Raw genomic sequence first — 22,999 nt, 5'->3', positions numbered from 1 at the left:
CCTCCACACCCTCGTCTCTCAGATTCAAGTGATAACAGTCCTTTCGTTTTCAGTTTGTGTGGAACTCTGGAATGCTCCGAGGATAAATTTTTCTGTTTCTAGTTGATAAATTTGTTGAGATTTTGGGGAGATCTGTCGGACGCGCTGCTCACGGCGCCATTTCAGTGACGTCACTCCAAAAAAAAGAATCTTAAAAGCAGCAAGAGAAGCCTGACCAGGCGGTGGCGCAGTGGATAGAGCGTCGGACTGAGATGCGGAAGGACCCAGGTTCGAGACCCCAAGGTCGCCAGCTTAAGTGTGGGCTCATCTGATTTGCGCAAAAGCTCAAAAGCTTGGACCCAAGGTCACTGGCTCAAGCAAGGGGTAACTCGGTCTGCTGAAGGCCTGCGGTCAAGGCATATATGAGAAAGCAATCAATAAACAACTAAGGTGTCACAATGAAAAACTAATGATTGATGCAGGCATATATGAGAAAGCAATCAATAAACAATTAAGGTGTCAAAACGAAAAACTAATGATTGATGCTTCTCATCTCTCCATTCCTGTCTGTCTGTCCCTGTGTATCCCGCTCTCTGACTCTCTGTCTCTGTTAAAAAAAAAAAAAAAAAATGCAGCAAGTGAAAAGCAGATAATTACCTATAAGAGAGTGCCCATTATAAGACTGTCAGCTGATTTCTAAACAGAAATATTGCAGGCCAGAAGGGATAGGCAAAAAATATTCAAAGTGATGAAAAGCAAGTACCTACAACCAAGATTACCCTACCCAGTAAAGCTATCATTGAGAAGTGAAGGACATATAAAGAACTTCCCAGACAACAGAAAAACTAAAGGAGTTCATCACCATCAAACTGGTATTACATGAAATGTTAAAGGGTCATCTTTAAGAAGAAGAAAACATGAATAGCCCTGGTTGGGTAGCTCAGTTGGTTAGAGTGTCATCCCGATATACCAGGGTTGCAAGTACAATCCCCAGGCAGGGCACGTACAAGAATACACCAATCATCATAAATAAGTGGGGCCCTGGCCGGTTGGCTCAGCAGTGGAGCGTTGGCCTGGTGTGCGGGGGACCCGGGTTCAATTCTCGGCCAGGGCACATAGGAGAGGCGCCCATTTGATTCTTCACCCCCCTCCTTCCTCTCTGTCTCTCTCTTCCCCTCCCGCAGCCAAGGCTCCATTGGAGCAAAGATGGCCCGGGCGCTGGGGATGGCTCCTTGGCCTCTGCCCCAGGCGCTGGAGTGGCTCTGGTCGCGGCAGAGCTACGCCCCGGAGGGGCAGAGCATTGCCCCCTGGTGGGCAGAGCGTAGCCCCTGGTGGGCGTGCCGGGTGGATCCCGGTTGGGGGCATGCAGGAGTCTGTCTGACTGTCTCTCCCCATTTTCAGCTTCAGAAAAATACAAAAAATAAATAAATAAGTGGAACAATAAATCAATGTTTCTCTCTTTTTCTCCCTTCCTCTCTCTTTAAAATCAATAAAAATTCAAAAATATATATGAACAACAAAATGGCAATAAATACATACCTATCAACAATTCAATCTAGAAAACACTATAAAAAACAAGTAGAACAGAAACAGTCTAATAGATACAGATAACATTTTGATGGTTATCAGATGGAAAGGGAGTTGGAGGGGATGGGTGAAAAAGGGAAAGGAATTAGAAGTACAAATTGGTTGAGACAGAATAGTCTTCAGGATGTAAAGTACAGCATGGGGAATACAGTCAATAATATTCTAATAACTATGTATGGTGTCAGTGGGTACAAGATTTATCGGGACGATCACTTTAGTAAGCAATCTAAGGTTTAATCACTGGGGTGTACACGTGAAACTAGTACAATATTGTATATCAAGTGTAACTGAAAAATAAAATAACCTTAATCCTTTCAGAGAACTTAAAACCAAATGACCTTAGTTGTCCTTGTAATTCAAGAGAATTCTATATTCTTTTTCCTCCATTTCCCAAAGAAAGGACAGGAAAGCCTGACCTTTTCCTCCTAGAATATCAATATTAATTTTGAAGCTTTTTGGTATCTTAAAACACAAGGGGCCTCAATCTCAGAACTGGCGACCCAGTGTACAAACCCAGGAACTGGAGGAGACAGCCAGACAGCATTGAGTGGGGAGAAAAGCAAAAGTTCTGTCTATGGGAAGTGGCTGACAAGCCTTAAAGGGACAGAGAAGAAAATATAGCTCACAGACACTTGCCTAGGGCTCCAGGGGCATGGAGGTCTGAGAGGTCTGAGAGGCCTGACTGGTCTTGCATGAGGAAAGTGAGGAGAGGAGTGCCTGGGCTGACCTGAGCTAAGCTGACTCATTCTCCAGTGCAGCGGCGGCCATAGCTAGGGGAGGGGTCAATCCTTCTGCCCAGGACAAGCCTAAAGTGGAACCAAGTGTCCCACCGACAAAAAGCTCTTCAGCTCCAATCAGCAGGAAAGACACTTTAGAAAGGAGAAAGTAAGGGGGAGGGGCAGTGAATCAGGTTTCCAGAGAGACTTGAGCTGCATCTCCTCCTTCATACTGAGATTGCGCCTCACCCCCAGAGAGTAACTGGCAGAACACAGGTTCAGACTCTCAGAGGTCACACCCAACACATTCCTAGATACAGTTTCAACTAAGCCCTATGCTGAGATCAGTAAACAGAAGCTCCCTGATGGGTTAAGCAAACAGACAGCAGGCAAATGAAGACTTTAAAGCAGCTCTACTAGTTAAGGAAAATTAAATCCAAGCATCCAGCAGAGGCAAAGGAAATAAAGGCCTGAAAAAGAAGCCAAATTAAATAAACCAATGTCAGACTCACAAGTCTAAAAAGCCTGCAAACCACACACAGAAACAATGGGAAGACAGAGGAACATAAGCCATATGAATCAACAAAAAAAATCTCCAGAAAAAGAACTGGATGAAATGGAAGAAATCAAATTACAGGATACAGAGCTTAAAATAATGATTGTTAGGATACTTAAGGATCTCAAAGCTACAATAAATAGACTTAATGAGCACCTAAAGAAAGTGTAAGCATCAAAAAGGACACTGAGACAGCCCCTTTCTATGCTGGGTGGGATGCTGTTCTATTCATGAATTGTTAAATAAAGAAAATTAGATCTTGAAATTTAAAAAAAAAAAAAAAAAAAAAAGGACACTGAAATAATAAAAAAGAACCAGACAGAAATGAAAAACACAATATCAGAAATGAAGACTACACCAGAAAGAATTAAAAGCAGGCTAGATGAAGCACAGGACCAAATCAGCGATTTAGAGAAAAAGATAAGAGAAAGCACAGAAGAAGAACAGCAAAAAGAAAAGAGGATCAAAAAGTCGGAGAAACCTCTAAGAGAGCTCTGTGACAAGAAGAAGAGAAACAATATCCACATAATAGCGGTCCCTGAAAAAGAACAGAAAGAACAAAGGATAGAGAACCACACTGAAGAAATCTTGGCTGAAAATTTCCCTAAATTGATGCAGGAAAGAATCACAAAGGTTAAAGAAGCACAGAGAACCCCATTTAAAAAGAATCCAAAGAGATCTACACCAATACACATCATAATAAAAATACCAAAGCCAAGAGATAAAGAAAGAATACTAAAAGCTGCAAGAGAAAAGCAGACAATCACCTACAAAGAAGCCCCCCATAAGGATGACATTCAACTTTTCAACAGAAACACCGGAGGCCACAAGGGAATAGCAAGAAATATTCAAAGTAATGCAGAATAAGAGCCTACAGCCAAAGATTTCTTTATCCAGCAAGGTTATTGTTTAAAATTGAAGGAGAAATAAAAAGCTTGCCAGACCAAAAAAAAAAAAAAAACCCTCAAGGAATTCATTACAACCAAACCAATGCTGCAAGAAATGTTAAGGCGCCTGCTGTAAACAGAACAAAGTGTGTGTGTGGGGGAAATGTAGTAAAAAAAATGTAGATTTAAAGAATAAAATGGCAATAAACAACTACATATCAATAATAACCTTAAATGGATTAAATGATCCAATCAAAAGACATAGGGTAGTTGCATGGATAACAAAACAGGACCTGTACATAAGTTCTCTACAAGAGACCCACCGAAAGACAAAAGATACACATAGACTGAAAATAAAAGGATGGAAAAAAAAATATCTAATGCAAATGGAAATGAAAAAAAAGCTGGGGTAGCAATACTCATATATGACAAAATAGATTTTAAAACAAAGACTATAGTAAGGGATAAAGAAGGTCACTACATAATGATAAAGGGAGCAATCCAAAGGAAAAAGATAACCATTATAAATATCTATGCATCTAATATAGGAACACCTAAATATATAAAGCAGACAGACTATGATGGACATACATAGTGAGATCAATAGTAATACAATAATAGTAGGGGACTTCAATACCCCATTAACATCACTGGATAGATCCTCAAGAAAGAAAATTAACAAAGAAACAGCAGAATTAAGGGACACACTAGATCAACTGAATTTAATAGATATCTTCAGATATCTTTCACCCTAAAGCAGCAGAATATACATTCTTTTCAAGTGCTCATGGTACATTCTCTAGGATAGACCATTTGTTAGGGCATAAAATGAGTCTCAACAAAATTAAGAAGACTGAAATCACACCAAGCATCTTCTCTCATCACAATGGCATGAAACTAGAAATCAACTACAATAGAAAAACTGAAAAACACTCAAATACATAGAAAATAAACAGCATGTTATTAAATAACAAATGGGTCAACAATGAGATCAAGGAAGAAATAAAAAAATTCCTTGAAACAAATAAAAATGAGCATACAACTCAAAATTTATGGAAAACATCAAAAGCAGTTCTGAGAGGGAAGTTCATAGCATTACACGCATACCTCAAGAAGCTAGAAAAAGCTCAAATAAACACCTTAACCCTGCAACTAAAAGAACTAGAAAAAGATCAGCAAGTAAAGCCCAGAGGGAAAAGAAGGAAGGAAATAATAAGATCAGAAAGGAAATAAATGACCTAGAGGCTAAAAAAATCAATACAGAAGATCAATGAAACCAAGAGCTGGTTCTTTGAAAAGGTAAATAAGATTGATGAACCTTTAACCAGACTCACCAAGAAAAAGAGAGGACTCAAATAAATAAAATTAGAAATGAGAGTAAAGAAGTAACAACTGATACAGCAGAAATATAAAGGATTGTAAGAAAATATTATGAAGAATAGTATGCCAAAAAATTAGACAACGTAGGTAAAATGGACAAATTCCTTGAAACATAATCTTTCATAAGTCAATCTGGAGGAATCAGAAAACCTAAACAGACCAATTTCATCAAATGAGATTGAAACAGTTATCATAAAACTCCCAACAAAAAAAAGCCCTGGGCCAGATGGCTTCACAAGGCAAATTCTACAAAATATTCAAAGAAGAACTAACTCCTACCCTTCTCAAGCTATTTCAAAAAATTCAAGAGGAGGGAAAACTTCCAAGCTCCTTTTATGAGGTAACATAATTCTGATTCCAAAACTAGGCAAATACAATACAAAGAAAGAAAATTATAGGCCAATATCCCTGATAAATTTAGATGCTAAAATCCTCAACAAAATATTAGCAAACCAGATCCAGCAATACATGAAAAAAATCATACATCATGATCAAGTGGGATGTATTCTGGGGAAGCAAGGCTGGTAAAATATTCACATATCAATCAATGTGATCCATCACATAAACAAAAGGAAGGAGAAAAACCTCATGATAATATCAATAAACGCAGAAAAAGCATTTGATAAAATACAGCACCCATTTATGGTCAAAATTCTCAGCAAAGCGAGACTACAGGGAACATACCTCCACATGATAAAGGCCATCTATGACAAACCCACAGCCAATATCATACTCAATGGGCAAAAATTAAAATTAATCTTCTTAAGATCAGGAACAAGGCAGGGTTGCCACCTTTCACCACTCTTATTCAACATAGTTCTGGAAGTCCTAGCCACAGCAATCAGACAGGAAGAAGAAATAAAAGACATCCACATTAGAAAAGAAGAAGTAAAACTATCAGTATTGGTTGATGAAATGACACTGTACATAGAAAACCCTAAAGTCTCAATCAAAAACCTACTGGACCTGATAAATGAATTCAGCAAGGTGGCAGGATATAAAATTAATATTCAGAAATCAGAGGCATTTTTATACACCAACAACGATCTGTCTGAAAGAGAAATTAAGAAAACAATCCCCTTCACTACTGCAACCAAAAAATTTAAGCACCTAGGAGTAAATTTAACCAAGGAGATTAAAGACTTGTACTCAGAAAATTATAAAACATTGATAAAAGAAATCAAGAAAGATACAAATAAGTGGAAGCATATACCGTGTACATGGATAGGAAGAATAAACATTAAAATGTCTATATTACACAGAGCAATCTATAAATTCAATGCAATACCAATTAAAATACCAATGGCATATTTCAAAGATATAGAACACATATTTCAAAAATTTTTATGGAACCAAAAAAGAACACGAATAGCTTCAGCAATCTTGAAAAAGAAGAATAAAGTGGGTGGTATCACACTTCCTGATATCAAGTTATACTACAAGGCCATTGTACTCAAAACAGCTTGGTACTGGCATAAGAACAGGCATATAGATTAATGGAACAGAACAGAGAATCCAGAAATAAACCCACACCTTTATGGACAACTGATATTTGACAAGGGAGGTATTAGCATACAATGGAGTAAAGATAGTCTCTTTAACAAATGGTGTTGGGAAAATTAAACAGCTACCTGCAAAAAAATGAAACTAGATCAACAACTTACACCATTCACAAAAATAAACTCAAAATGGATAAAAGACTTAAATGTAATTTGTGAAACCATAAGCATCTTAGAAGAAAACATAGGCAGTAAGCTCACCGACATCTCTCGCAGCAATATATTTGCTGATTTATCTCCACAGGGAAGTGAAATAAAAGACAAGATAAACAAATGGGACTATATCAAACTAAAAAGCTTTTGCACAGCTAAAAACAATATGAACAGAATAAAAAGACAAACCACACAATGGGAGAATATATTCGACAATATGTCTCATAAGGGGTTAATAACCAAAATTTATAAAGAACTTGTAAAACTCAACACCAGGAAGACAAACAATCCAATCAAAAAATGGGGAAAAGAAATGAAGAGACACTTCTCCAAAGAGGACATACAGATGGACAATAGGCATATGAAAAAATGCTCAACATCATTAATCATAAGAGAAATGCAAAATAAAACCACAATGAGATACCACCTCACACCAGTCAGAATGGCGCTCATTAACAAAACAACACAGAATAAGTGCTAGAGAAGGATGTGGAGGAAAGGGAACCCTCCTGCACTGCTGGTGGGAATGCAGACTGATGCAGCCACTGTGGAAAACAGTATGGAGATTCCTCAAAAAATTGAAAATCGAACTGCCTTTTGACCCAGCTATCCCACTTTTAGGAATATATCCTATGAATACTAACTCATTGATTCAAAAGGAGAAATGCACCCCCATGTTTATTGCAGCATTGTTTACAATAGCCAAGATCTGGAAACAGCCCAAGTGTCCATCAATGGACAAGTGGATTAAAAAGCTATGGAACATATACACAATGGAATACTATGGGGCCATGAAAAAGAAGGAAATCTTATCTTTTGTGAGAACATGGATGGACCTGGAAACTATTATGTTAAGTGAAATAAGCCAGGCAGAGCAAGAAAAATATCATGAAGTCACTCATTTGAGGAATCCAATGAACAATGTGAACTGAGGAACAGAATAGAGGCAGAGGCAGGATCAAAGGGACCAGAGGGAAACCGGTCAGAGGGAAAGGGGATGAGAGGATGGGATCAGAGGAGGGAAAGGGATTAGTGAAATTATATACACATAACACAGCATTATAGAGAACAGAAAAGAAAGTCCTGGAGGGAAGGGGGTGAGCGTTGCAGGGAGGATGGCAAGGGGGATGTTGAAGGGAACACTGGGGAGGGAGGATGCATTCGGGGATACACTGAAATCTATGTAAACACAATAAGTTAAAATAAAAATAAAATTTAAAAATAAAGTTATTTAATGTTGAAAGACTATTTATCTTAAAGAATGACAATAAGGTGGAAAGATACTCAATTCAGTGACTTTTTCCAGAATAAATTTATTAGATTAAAAAAAAGACATCAGTATTTTGCATTACAGAACCTACCGTTTCTAGAACAGATAATCATAATAAAAATCTAACAAGTTTTTATTATGAAAGTATTAATGACAACAAATACATATAGTGAACTTTGAAATAATCTGTATCTGATTTTACTGATTCTATTATCCTACAGATTTTTTTGTAGTACAGAAATTAAATTTGATAAAGCAAAAAATAACTGCTAATACTAGAATTTTTAAAAATATTTTTTTATTCTTCTTAGAGACAGAGAGAGAGAGAGAGGAGGAAGGGAGAAACAGAAAGCATCAACTCCCATATGCGCTTTGACCAAGGAAGCCCAGGTTTTTGAACCAGCAACACCAGCATTCCGGGTCGACACTTTTACTCACTGCGCCACCACAGGAGAGGCTAGGATTTTTATACTACTACTTTTTAGCACACAGTCTAAAAAAGCAATCATTACTCACTGCTAAAATCTAACTTTTTGGCCCTGGCCAGTTGGCTTAGTGGTAGAGCGTCGGCCTGGCGTGCAGGAGTCCCAGGTTCGATTCCTGCCCAGGGTACATAGGAGAAGGGCCCATCTGCTCCACCCCTCCCCCTCTCCTTCCTCTCTGTCTCTCTCTTCCCCTCCCACAGCCAAGGCTCCATTGGAGCAAAGCTGGCCCGGGTGCTGAGGATGGCTCTGTGGCCTCTGCCTCAGGCACTAGAATGGCTCTGGTTGCAGCGGAGCAGCGCCGTAGATGGGCAGAATATCACCCCCTGGTGGGCATGCCGGGTGGATCCCGGTCAGGCGCATGTGGGAGTCTGTCTGACTGCCTCCCCGTTTCCAACTTCAGAAAAATACAAAAAAATACCAACAAAAAAAACCTAACCTTTTATACAATATATTCCAAGCATTACAAATCACAAGTTAGATATATTCCCAATGATGCACCTAAGTAATATGTTTAAGCATTATAAATTGAAAGGTACTGAAGTGTGATTTGTGAAGTATATTACATTTCCTTAAAAATATGAAATAAGCATTACAGCATGACTATGTAACTGAAATATCAAAGACAGAAAATTTCAAAAAAATACAGTAGACATCTCTCTGACATTATTTTGGCATAACTACTTTCAAAGCATACCACAAAGTCTAAGTGGAATCTTGATATTTGAGGTAGATAAAAGACCTTTTGAACCTACAAGGTATAAATACTACTAAACACATCCACTTCAGAAAAATTACTGAGTACCTACTGAAAATAAAACTACGAATACTCATTAAAATGCAAGTGTTAGGTAGTTCTATGAGCACTCAATAGCTATTCAAAAATTTGCGTGAAAATTTATGAACTGCTCCATCATGTACCTTGTAGCATATTAATAGCCAAAACCATAAATGTGAAACTTCTGAATGTCAACAGTCTAATCTAAATGTTTGAGAAAATAAGGAACAAATGAAGAAATGAATTCAATAAATCTTCTATGCATAATGACAATACGGAATTTGTCACCTAAAAACAGTACTTCTCCTAGAGAAATGAAAACTTAAGTTCACATAAAAACCTGTACACTAATGTTTACTTACAGTAGCTCTATTCACAATCACCAAAATCTGAAAACAACACAAATTACCTTCAACCAGAGAATCAATAAATAGTAGTACAACCATACAATGGTATTCCAACAAACACAAAGTAACAAACTATGGTATATACAAAAACCTGGATAATTCTCAAAGGTATTATCCTGAATACAAGAAGTGAGCCTTACAAGGTTAAATACTTTATAATTGCATTTAAGTGACATTGTCTAATACACAAAACTACAATGATGCAGAACTGAAGGGTGGTTGCCAGGGTTAAGGGTCAGGTGTAGGGGTGGTTAGGCATTATTATAAAAGATATCCCTGAGGGAATTTTTAAGGCAATGGAGAGATCCTGTATCATGACTGTGCTGGAGATTACATGAATCTATGCATGATGTTAAAATTCACAGGTCTAGGAGGCTCTCTCTCTGTGGAGCATCTCTGCATCTTTGCCCACCTCCTTCTTTCCTTAGGGTGTGCTCTGGACCTCTCCCAGCTCACTGGAACCTCTTCTCCCTGTTTCCTCTCTCAAGGCTCCTGGACCTATCTCCATCTTCCTCTCCCTCTCCCTCTCCCTCCTAAACTCCAATGGCCCTTCTTCTGCTGTGACTTGTTTCCTGAGCCCATGTCTTCTATGGCTCACTTCTTCTACCTCTGTGACTTTCTAAATACACTTTCTCTTATAATTTGGAAAAAAATAAAAATAAAATTCACAGATCTGTACTTTTAAAAGGCCAATTATACTATATGATAGTTTTTAAAATAAACTGCATTCCTAAAAAATCAAACTAATTTTACTCACCCTTTTTTGACAACTGACAATGTTGTAAACAGCAAATTATTAAATAAGTTAGCTCAATATTTGTTAATGGTAATAAATGTAACAAAGGTCAACAAATCAAGCAGCTGAAAAAAAATTTAAAACTCTAACTTTGTAATCAAGAAGGACTTACCAAGCTCATTAAGACTCTGGGCGGCTTTTGTTATCTCTCTACTTCCCCCTTGTAGCTGTCCTTGGAGTCTCTTACTGAGATGTAAGATGCGAATAATTCTCCGAAGCAAATCACAAGCAACCTGTACAAATACCACAACATTAAACATGTAAATCTGTCCATTCTTTCCAGATGCTGCAGATTCATTGTCTTTTTTGTATTCCACTCATCAGAAATATAAATAATCACAAATCTTAAAAAGTATCATTTTAGTGCGGGGGACCCGGGTTCGATTCCCAGCCAGGGCACATAGGAGAAGCACCCATTTGCTTCTCCACCCCCCCCCTTCCTCTCTGTCTCTCTCTTCCCCTCCAGCAGCCAAGGCTCCATTAGAGCAAAGATGGCCCGGGCGCTGGGGATGGCTCCTTGGCCTCTGCCCCAGGCTCTAGAGTGGCTCTGGTCACGGCAGAGCAACGCCCCGGAGGGGCAGAGCATCGCCCCCTGGTGGGCAGAGCCTCGCCCCTGGTAGGCGTGCCGGGTGGATCCCAGTTGGGCGCATGTGGGAGTCTGTCTGTCTCTCCCCGTTTCCAGCTTCAAAATTAAAAAAAAAAAAAAATCTTTGAGCTTATTTCTAATGCTTTTACTTTTAACCATACTTAATCTGTCACTAAGTCTTATTGACTATTCTGCTGCTGCATAACACAACAATTATTTTGCCCCTATTCCTACAAGCATCACCCTAATCCAAATCTTTATCACCTTCACTTTAATCAAATGGTCTCTTGACTAGCTCTCTAGTCACTTACTGAAATCCATCCTGCCAGATTTAGCCTGTTAGAAACAGTTTTCAGCACTCCAACCTCCTTTTTAATAAGCTTCACTGGTTTATTATGTTGAATATTCTCAGAATAGCATTTCATAAAATCCTCAGTCAATAAGTCTTAGATCATCTATAAGGCATCACCTCTCCCCATTTCCTAATCTAGTTCCTAACATAGTGGCCTCCACTCCAATCCATTTCCTTTCCTTCCTTATCTTTATTTTAGATTTTTATTATCAAGTAAATACAAACATATTCAACACTAAAAAGGAATAAGCTACCAAGCTATGAAAAAACACAGAGAAACCTTAAATGCATATGACTAAGTAAGAGAAGCCAATCTGAAAAGGCTACCTAGTATATGATTCCAACTATATAACATTCTGGAAAAGCCAAAACTATTGAGATAAACAAAGATCAGTGGTTGTCAAGTGTTTGAGGACGAAGAAGCAGAGAACAGAGGATTTTAGAGCACTGAAAATAGTCTGTATGACACTATATTGATAGATACATGTCATTACGCTTTTATGTAAACCCATAAAATGTATACCAAGATTGCCCTGGCCAGTTGACTCAGTGGTAGAGCGTCGGCCTGGCGTGCAGAAGTCCCGGGTTCGATTCCCAGCCAGGGCACACAGGAGAGGTGCCCATCTGCTTCTCCACCCCTACCCCTCTCCTTCCTCTCTGTCTCTCTCTTCCCCTCCCGCAGCGAGGCTCCATTGGAGCAAAGATGGTCCGGGTGCTGGGGATGGCTCCATGGCCTCTGCCCCAGGCCCCCAGGCGCTAGAGTGGCTCTGGTCCTGACAGAGCGACGCCCGGGAGGGGCAGAGCATAGCCCCCTGGTGGGCAGAGCGTCGCCCCCTGGTGGGCGTGCCGGGTGGATCCCGGTCGAGCGCATGTGGGAGTCTGTCTGACTGTCTATCCCCGTTTCCAGCTTCGGAAAAAAAAAAATGTATACCAAGATTGAACCCTAATGTAAACTGGGGACTTTTAAGTGAATAATTAATTGTAAAAAATGTATGTACTGCCTAACTAGGCAGTGGGGTGGCACAGTGGATAGAGCATTGGATTGGGACTCAGAGGACCCAGGTTCAAGACCCCGAGGTCGCCAGCTTGAGTGCAGGCTCATTTGGTTTGAACAAACCTCACCAGCTTAAGCACAGGTCGCTGGCTCAAGCAAGGGGGTCACTCACTCTGCTGTAGTCCCCCCCTCAGTCAAGGCACATATGAGAAAGCAATCAATGAACAACTAAGGAGCCGCAATGAAGAAATGATGTTTCTCATCACTCTCCCTTCCTGTCTGTCTGTCCCTATCTCTCCCTCTCTCTCTGTTTCTATCTCTCTCTCTCTCTCTCTCTCTCTCTCTCACACACACACACACACACACACACAAACAAACAAAATATATGTACTACTGTAGAGAGTTGATTAAGGGGGAAGGTATTCACATGTTGGGGCAGGGGATATATGGGGATTCTCTGCATTTACCTTTCAATTTTGCTGTTAAACTAAAATTGCTCTAAATAAATCAAGTCTTTAAATATATGGCCCTGGCTGGTTTGCTCAGCGGTAGAGCATTGGCCCAGCATGTAGATGTCCTGGGTTCAATTCACAGTCAGGGCACACAGGAGAAGCACCCATCTGCTTCTCCACCCCTCCCCCTCTTGCTTTTCTATTTCCCTCCTAAAACCATAGCTCAATTGGAGCAAGTGGCTGTGGGCACTGAGGATGGCTCCATGGTTTCCGCCTCAGGTGCTACAAAGAACTCGTTTGCTGAGCAATGGAGCAATGCCCCAGATGGGCAAAGCATTGCCCCCTAGTGGGCTTGCCAGGGGATTCTAGTCAGGACTCATAAAGGAGTGTGTCTCTGCCTCCCTTCCTCTCACTGAATAGAACAAACCAACAAATATACAGATAGATAAAGATACTAAAAATACAAATAACATACAGAAAATGTAGCTAAATAAACCTGGAACCACCATACAGATCAGGAGGAAGAACATGTCAGCTCTCCAATGTAACCCTCAGCCAATCTCAACACCCATCATCCATCCCCCTCGCCTTCCCATCCCAACCAAAAGAAACCGCTATTCTGTCTTTTGTGCTAACAACCTCCTCACTTTTATGTATGGTTTTATCACTGAAATGTATATACATAATTGGGATAGGTTAATTTTTCCCTTTTCATTCTATACAGGTTCAGTCACCATCTCTTTTTATCTTTACAATCTGTTGAATATACTGAATCACCTGTTTTATACAGTTTCCCACAAGCTGAATTTTCTTGATTGCAACCCCACAATGTAGTTTAACATACTCCACTGTGTTCTACATTTCTTGTAGGATGTAGGCAGTTTCAGAATCAGGTGGAATATATTTGGCAAGATTACTCATTAGCTGGTGGTGTATACTTATAATACATGTATGATTTCCTCTCTTTTTCTGCTGTTAGCAGCCACTGAAACTGAATGTCAATATCCACTAAAATGGTGACTGCAAATGGCGACACTCCAATTCTGTCATTTTGTCTTTATTTCCTAGCATATAAAATTTCTCTATTAAGCCCTGGCCGGTTGGCTCAGCGGTAGAGCGTCGGCCTAGCGTGCAGAGGACCCGGGTTCGATTCCCGGCCAGGGCACACAGGAGAAGCGCCCATTTGCTTCTCCACCCCTCCGCCGCGCTTTCCTCTCTGTCTCTCTCTTCCCCTCCCGCAGCCAAGGCTCCATTGGAGCAAAGATGGCCCGGGCGCTGGGGATGGCTCTGTGGCCTCTGCCTCAGGCGCTAGAGTGGCTCTGGTCGCAATATGGCGACGCCCAGGATGGGCAGAGCATCGCCCCCTGGTGGGCAGAGCGTCGCCCCTGGTGGGCGTGCCGGGTGGATCCCGGTCGGGCGCATGCGGGAGTCTGTCTGACTGTCTCTCCCTGTTTCCAGCTTCAGAAAAATGGAAAAAAAAAAATAAATAAATAAAATTTCTCTATTAAAAGAAACTTTAACTCATCTACTATTTGTTTAGCCAGTAGTGTGGTTCATAAAGAAAAGTAAAAATAAATACTTGATTCTTTCCCATGGTTTATCAATTTTCAAAAAGAAAAACTGTTGGCCCTGGCAGGTTGGCTCAGTGGTAGAGCGTCGGCCTGGCACGCGGGGGACCTGGGTTCAATTCCCGGCCAGGGCACATAGGAGAAGCGCCCATTTGCTTCTCCACCCCCACCCCCTCCTTCCTCTCTGTCTCTCTCTTCCCCTCCCGCAGCCAAGGCTCCATTGGAGCAAGGATGGCCCGGGCGCTGGGGATGGCTCCTTGGCCTCTGCCCCAGGCGCTAGAGTGGCTCTGGTCGTGGCAGAGCGATGCCCCGGAGGGGCAGAGCATCACCCCCTGGTGGGCAGAGCGTTGCCCCTGGTGGTGTGCCGGGTGGATCCCGGTCGGGCGCATGCGGGAGTCTGTCTGACTGTCTCTCCCCGTTTCCAGCTTCAGAAAAATACAAAAAAAAAAGAAAAAGAAAAAAAGAAAAAAGAAAAACTGTTTTCTTGCCTGACCAGGCGGTGGCACAGTGCATAGAGTGAGACTGGGATGCAGAGGACCCAGGTTCTAAACCCTGAGGTTGCTGGCTTGAGTGCAGGCTCATCTGGCTTGAGCACGGGGTCACCAGCTTGAGCGTGGGGTCACTGCTTTGAGTATGCAATCATAGATAATGACCCCATGGTTGCTGGCGTGAGCCCAAAGGTCACTGGCTTGAGCAAGGGGTCATTCGCTCTGCTGTACCCCCCAGCCCCCGTCAAGGCACATATGAGAAAGCAATCAATGAACAACAACTAAGAAGCTGCAACAAAGAACCGCAACAAAGAATTGATGCTTCTCTTTTCTCCCTTCCTGTCAATCCCCATCTGTCCCTCTCTCTGTCTCTGTCACAAAAAATACAATAAACTGCTTTTTTAATATCCACCAAAGTTAAACAATTAGTTGGTTTTATTTTGGCTATCACATCACTATGAACTCACAGATATAAGCATAATAAAGGAAGCCAATCCACTGTAGCTCTTATCCTTATAGAGCTCACACTGTCCCAGTTGGCCAATAGGAGTCTCTGAAGATGATCAAATACACAGATTTTTGGGAGACTGAGAGGTTTCCTGGGACACAGAACTTTCAGTTCTAAAACTGGAAGAGTTGGTCAGCCTTGAGCCTCTTCAGGTTGGCTGCTGAATTTTTTTGTCATCACACCTCTAGTTAGTAGTTGTTGATAGCTTCCTTGGTATATGGTATAAAAATATTCTAGGATCACCTTATGTATTTCATGCCCTAGACCTGGAATGAATGATTTATCAAAGAAGCCCTGGTTTCTTTTTTTTTTTATTTTTTTAAAATTTTATTTATTCATTTTAGAGAGGAGAGAGAAAGGGAGAGAGACAGAGAGGGAGAGAGAGAGGAGAGAGAGACAGAGAGAGAAGGTGGGGAGGAGCTGGAAGCATCAACTCCCATATGTGCCTTGACCAGGCAAGCCCAGGGTTTCAAACCGGCAACCTCAGCATTTCCAGGTTGACACTTTATCCACTGCGCCACCACAGGTCAGACGCCCTGGTTTCTTTTAGAAGTCAACAGCATGTCAAGACCACATTCTAAGAACTAGGTTAGCTCATTTCCTGAACTTTTCTGTAAACACAGCTAAGAAATGTTAGAATTAAAATATCATACAAATATTCATTTGCTTTATTCCACAAACCACATTAAAAATTCTCAGATTGCCTTGGCCGGTTGGCTCAGTGGTAGAGTGTCGGCCTGGCGTGCGGAAGTCCCGGGTTCGATTCCCAGCCAGGGCACATAGGAGAGGCGCCCATCTGCTTCTCCACCCCTCCCCCTCTCCTTCCTCTCTGTCTTTCTCTTCCCCTCCCGCAGCTGAGGCTCCACTGGAGCAAAGATGGCCCGGGCACTGGGGATGGCTCTATGGCCTTTGCCTCAGGCGCTGGAGTGGCTCTGGTCGCGACAGAGCAGCGCCCAGGATGGGCAGAGCATCACCCCCCGGTGGGCATGCTTGGTGGATCCCGGTCGGGTACATGCGGGAGTCTGTCTGACTGCCTCCCCGTTTCCAGCTTCAGAAAATTACCAAAAAAAAAAAATTCTCAGATTAACATCATACATATCATCTGTACAAAAATATATACATATATAATGTATAGACCACTTTAAGAAAATATGAGGCCTGACCTGTGGTGGCGCAGTGGGATAAAGCGTCGACCTGGAACACTGAGGTCGCCGGTTCGAAACCTTGGGCTTGCCTGGTCAAGGCACATATGGGAGTTGATGCTTCCTACTCCTCCCCCTTCTCTCTCTCTCTGTCTCTCTCTCTCACTACTCTCTCTCTAAAAAATCAATAAATAAAAAGAAAATATGAGTTTATACTGAAACTTTCGATTAAAAATCAAGAACAGGGTATTTACTTAACCTTCTATCTTATTTTTTCAACTCAGGGACTCCTGGCTCTCAAGACACATAAGATAACAGAATTAGAATAATTTAAAAGGACTCCTTAGTTTTGCAGCACAATATACAGAAAACATTATTTATAGTTTTAAAAATTGTTTTGCACATGCTCTCCCCACAGTTTTCTACAATTAAATTTTATTTCTTTGTCAAAAGAAACAGCTAATTAAAGTGGAATAAGTCAGTCAAAGAAAGACGAATACTACATGATTTCACTTATATGTGCAATCTAAAGCAGTAGTCCCCAATCTTTTTTGGGCCATGGACCAGTTTAATGTCAGAAAATATTTTCACAGACCGGCCTTTAGGGTGGGACGGATAAATGTATCACGTGACTGAGACAAGCATCAAGAGTGAGTCTTAGACGGATGTAACAGGGAATCTGGTCATTTTTTTAAAATAAAACATCGTTCAGACTTAAATGTAAATAAAACGGAAATAATGTAAGCTATTTATTCTTTCTCTCAGGACCAGTACCAAATGGCCCATGGACCAGTACTGGTCCGCGGCCCAGGGGTTGGGGACCACTGATCTAAAGAACAGTATAGGCCCTGGATGGTTGGCTCAGTGGTAGAACGTGGGCCTGGCACAGAAAAAGTGACCATGTGCTTCTCTACCATTCCCCTCTCTTTCTCTCTCTTACCCCCTCCCACAGCCATGGCTCAATTGCCTTGAGCAGTTGTTGGGGCACCGAGGATGGCTCCATGACCTCAGGCACTAAAAATAGCTTAGCTATCGAGCAACAGAGCAAGGTCCAAAATGGGCAGAGCATTACTCCACAGAGAGTTTGCAGGGTGAATCCTAGTCAGGGCACATGCAGGAGTCTATCTCTCTGCCTCCCCTGCTCTCAATTGAAAGAAAGAAAGAAAGAAAGAAAGAAAGAAAGAAAGAAAGAAAGAAAGAAAGAAAGAAAGAAGGGAAGGGAAGGGAAGGGAAGGGAAGGGAAGGGAAGGGAAGGGAAGGGAAGGGAAGGGAAGGGAAGGGAAGGGAAGGGAAGGGAAGGGAAGGGAAGGGAAGGGAAGGGAAGGGAAGGGAAGGGAAAGGAAGGGAAAGGAAAGGAAGGGAAAGGAAAGGAAAGGAAAGGAAAGGAAAGGAAAGGAAAGGAAAGGAAAGGAAAGGAAAGGAAAGGAAAGGAAAGGAAAGGAAAGGAAAGGAAAGGAAAGGAAAGGAAGGGAAAGGAAGGGAAAGGAAGGGAAAGGAAGGGAAAGGAAGGGAAAGAAGGGAAAGGAAGGGAAAGGAAGGGAAAGGAAGGGAAAGGAAGGGAAAAGAAGAAAGAAAGAATATAAACAAACAAGCAGAACAGAAACAGACAGAGATACAGAAAACAGACTAATGGTTGCCAGAGGGGAGGGGAGGGGCGGGTTGGGGGATTGGGTGAAAAAGGTAAAGAAATTAAGAAGTATACATTGTTAGTTACAAAATAAAGTATACCATAGAGAACAGAGTCAATAATATTTTAATAACGCTGTATGGTGCGAGGTAAGTAGGAAGGAACACTTTGTAAAGTAGATGATTGTCTAACCAATATGCTGTATTCCTGAAACTAATACAAAATAATATTGAGTGTAAACTGTAATTGAAAATAAAATAAGAAACATACAACTATTACATAATATACTCTCCTATATATTGATCATTTAGTCCTAGTTCTAATGTGTATCACTAGACTTACTTTGATGGTTCTCTAGTCATTTTAGTTTTACCCAATGTACTATCAGATTCCTAGAAAAGATTCACAGGAACCATCAATGTATAAGAACTTACATTCCAATATATGAATAGCAATCTCTATGTTTAAGAATTAGTTTGGCTGGTGTATCAATTTCTATTGCTGCACAAGAAAACAGCCCAAAATTTAGTGGTTTAAAATGACCTGTTACCTCTCACAATTCTGTGTCAGGAATTTAGCAGTATTCCACTGCTCCGTGTCGTATCACCTGGGATTCCTCACTCTGCTGAACTCAGCTAACAAAGCTCATCTGGGTCATACAAGAAGGCTCACTCCTATGTCTGGTGCCTCAGTGCTTCTCCCTCTGTCATCTCCCATGGCAGGCTGGCCTTCCTCACAACATGGTGGTGTCAAGGTATTTAGACTTCTCACAGACAGTGCTTTCCCAGACCAGAAACTAAAGTTGCTAGGCTCCTAGAAGGTTGGGCCAAAAACCAGCACCAGTTCTTCGGTTTTGCTATCTTAGTTGCACTATATGTTTTTATTTATTCATTTATTTATTTATTATTTTTTGTGGAGGCTCACTGGGAGTGGCCCTTTTCTTTTTAAGATTTTTTATTTATTCATTTTAAAGATGGGAAAGAAAGAGAGAGAGAGAAGGGGGTAGGGGGGGAGGATCAAGAAGCATCAACTCCCATTTGTGCCTTAACCAGAAAGCCCAGGATATTGAACTGACAACCTCAGCATTCCAAGTCGATGCTTTTCCACTATGCCACCACAGGTCAGATACACTGTATGTTTTTATAGGGGGACACTGTCATTTTATGCTGCTGTTGTCATCCTTTCTGGTATATTCACTTGTTTATTGGGTAATTATAAAGCCAATAAAATAAGTCATCACTCCATATTATAATAAAGATAAAATAAGTTGATATCACACTGAAAACTAAAAAGACTCCTACATACAAAAGTATATGCTATATAATGAAAGAAAAAAAAAGGTTTTAGGGATGATTTTTTCCTTCACTCCAATATTTTCTTAACCAGTCTTACTTATATAATTCCCCGTTTCCAGCTTCAGAAAAATACACACACACACACACACACACACACACACACACACAAAAGACTAGGGCATACACTGGGAGAAAATCCTGCAAATGATATATCAGATCAAGTACTAGTATCATAATATATAAAAAAAACTCCTACAAGTCAACAGTAAGATAAATAACCCAATTATAAAATGGCTAAAAAATATAAATACATTGAATAGATGAAAGAAGATATGCTAATAACAAATAAGTATCTGGAAAGATGCTCAATGTCATTAGTCATTTAACCCTTTGAGTAAAATGAACACTCACATACATCCTTATGCCTCCGGACCATCCAGAGTATGATCGATTTATTTTAACAATGTGTAAGGCAACACTAAAAAAAGGCAAATGTATGTTCTTCTTGTTTCCATAAATTGGTTATCAAACAAACATGACTTTAAGTTAATAAAACTGTAACTGGAACTAATTTCATTTTTTTTTTTAAACTCACTCCCAGGGTCAGAAAGCATGAAAAAAACTCACTACTGAAAGGGTGAAGAAATGTAAACTGAAGCTATACCAAAATAACACTTCACACCTACCAGAATGGCCAGAATTAAGGGAAAATAAGTGTCATGAGGATGTGCAGACCTTGGCTCCCTCACTCTCTGTAGAAATGTAAAATAGCATAGGCACTTTGGAAAACAACACAGTCATTCCTTCAATAATTAAACAAACTTACCATACAATCCAGCAATTCTATTTTTAGAAATCTACCTAAGAAAAGGCCCAATGGCTTTAGGCAACCCGTGTTTTGGTCGTTGGACCCCCTCTGGGGTCGTGACCTACAGGTTGAGAACCACTGACCTAAGAGAAATGAAAACTTAGGAACACACAAATACATGTAAGCAAATGTTCATAGCAGCACTTTCATAAAAGCCAATAACTGGAAAGAATCCACATGTCCATCAATTGGTGAATGAATTTTAAAAAATGTGGTGCATCCGCCTGACTGGGTGGTGGCGCAGTGGATAGAGCGTCGGACTGGGATGTGGAAGACCCAGGTTCAAGACCCCGAGGTCATCAGCTTGAGCGCGGGCTCATCTGGTTTGAGCAAAAGCTCACCAGCTTGAGCCCAAGGTCGCTGGCTCCAGCAAGGGGTTACTCAGTCTGCTGAAGGCCCACGGTCAGGGCATGTATGGGAGAGCAATCGATGAACAATTAAGGTGTTGCAATGCGCAACGAAAAACTGATGATTGATGCTTCTCATCTCTCCATTCCTGTCTGTCTGTCCCTGTCTATGCCTCTCTCTGACTCTCTCTCTGTCTCTGTAAAAAAAAAGAAAAAAAAAAAGAAAAAAATAAATAAAAAATGTGGTGCATCCAAAAAATCCAAAAGTATTCAGCATTAAAAGAAAAAAAATAAACTACTGGTGACATTCTATAATAGTAGTCGGCAAACTCATTAGTCAACAGAGCCAAATATCAGCAGTACAACAATTAAAATTTCTTTTGAGAGCCAAATTTTTTATAATTAAACTATATAGGTAGGTACATTCCTTATCAAGGTAGCGCCAGCACGTGGTGTTTTGTGGAAGGGCCACACTCAAGGGGCCAAAGAGCCGCATGTGGCTCACGAGCCGTAGTTTGCCAACCAGGGTTCTGTAACATGGATGACCCTCAAAGGCATTATGCAAAGTGAAAGATGACAGACACAAAAAAACTATCCTTTATATGGTTCCATTTATATGAAATGACCAGAAAAGACAAGTCCACAGAGACAGAAAATAGAGTAGGGTTAGCTAGGACTGGGGGTGAAAACAAGGACTGAAGGCTGAAATGGACTGAATGTTAAAATTACTATGCTGAAATCCTAATACTTAATGTGATTTTATTAGGAAGTGGGGCCTTTGTGAGGTGATTAGGTCATAAGAGTGAAATCTTCATGAATGGGATTAATTCTCTTTTATGAATGGACCCCAGAGAGCTCTCTTACTATACCTACCATGTGAGGATACGAGAAAATGACTATCTACAACCCAGAAGAGAGCCCTTACAGAGATGCAATCATGCTGGCATCCTGATTCACACTTCCAGCCTCAAGAACTCTGAGACGAGATCTTCTGAGCATGGCTTTTAAGATACCTAGAAGCAGAAAAAGCCCAATAGAGATCAGGGGAACTACCAGCTTTTAGGATATGCCCTTAAAGGCTCCAACGCCCCAAAGGGGTCTCATAGGATGCCATCTGGGTCCTGCTTCAATAGTGGAAAGGAAGGTCATTGAGCTAAAGCCTGCCAGGCTTACATGCCTCTGCTGTGAGGAAACAGGGACATTGGAAGGTAGGCTTCCCCCTCGCTCCTCTAAGGGAGGGTTCAGTCTCTTCCAGCCCTGCTCCAGCCACCTATGACCTAACCTTGCCCAGAAAGCTGGGGTTTGCCACTGAAGGCTGAAGGTGCCCAGGACCATCAGCCCCATCTATGACACTGTGGACGAGCCTAGGGTATTTGTTCCAAGAAGCAGGTAAACTGATCTCATTTGCACAAGGGCCACTTAACTATGTTTTGCCTGAATAGTCAAGTTTTTTATTCTTCCCTCGAAGATCTCTGTTGTGGGTGTTGATAGCCCTATGTTCTGCTGCTTTTCTTAATATATAGTGTTTCCTTTATCCCTCCTATCTCAATGCCCCACTCATATTTCAGGCTGGGACCTACTCCTAATTTAGAGCTCTCTTTCCTCCTTTTGCCAACTTCTATTATGAATCTACCTTTGCCACCCAGCTTAATGTATCCCAAGGTTCTCTTTACCATGCCACAGTCGCAGAGCTCCAGGGAAAAGCTACCTGGTCTCATCTCTCCAGGCAGAGGAGAACAGAAGCTCCATGTCCACGCATGCTGCAAATGGTTTTTCCAGTCTACCTGAATCATTACCAGCTAGAAGCAGCGGTCGCTGGGACTTGGACATAAGCTGCAAAGTATAGAATGGTGACAACAATTCTAGTGCCATGTGGACTTTTCCTGGATGTGGACTTTTCCTGGACTCCTGCTCCCTGTGACAGATCCTACAGACTGAACTGTGGTTGGGTTGCATTTTTCAGGGAGTTGACATTGTGATGGGGCCAACTTGGACTTGGTGAACATGTTAAGGACACTACTCTTTTATGGATTCTTGCTGTATTGGCCAAAAGTTTGCTTAAAGGCTTTTAATCACTGTAAAAAAAAAAAAAAATAGAAGGCTGGATAAAGAAGATGGGGCACATATACACCATGGTATACTAGTCAGCTAGAAGAAATGATGACATCGGATCACTTACAGCAGATTGGTGGAATCTTGATAACATTATGCGGAGTGAAATA

At 41.1% G+C, this 22,999-nt stretch overlaps 1 protein-coding gene across 2 annotated transcripts in view; it reads right to left on the bottom strand.

Moving 5' to 3' along the window:
- COG5 (component of oligomeric golgi complex 5) overlaps window positions 1-22,999 on the bottom strand; it is a 484,934-nt gene that overhangs the window by 428,390 nt on the left and 33,545 nt on the right. For both annotated transcript variants that reach the window (XM_066272211.1, XM_066272212.1), the window contains exon 6: window positions 10,663-10,783. In XM_066272211.1, coding sequence (XP_066128308.1) covers window positions 10,663-10,783 — 121 coding nt within the window. The remainder of the gene's footprint in view (window positions 1-10,662; window positions 10,784-22,999) is intronic.

This window comes from Saccopteryx bilineata, chromosome 4 (assembly GCF_036850765.1).
Source record: "Saccopteryx bilineata isolate mSacBil1 chromosome 4, mSacBil1_pri_phased_curated, whole genome shotgun sequence".
NCBI classification, from domain to species: domain Eukaryota; kingdom Metazoa; phylum Chordata; class Mammalia; order Chiroptera; family Emballonuridae; genus Saccopteryx; species Saccopteryx bilineata.
This window is presented reverse-complemented; position numbering and strand designations above follow the sequence as displayed.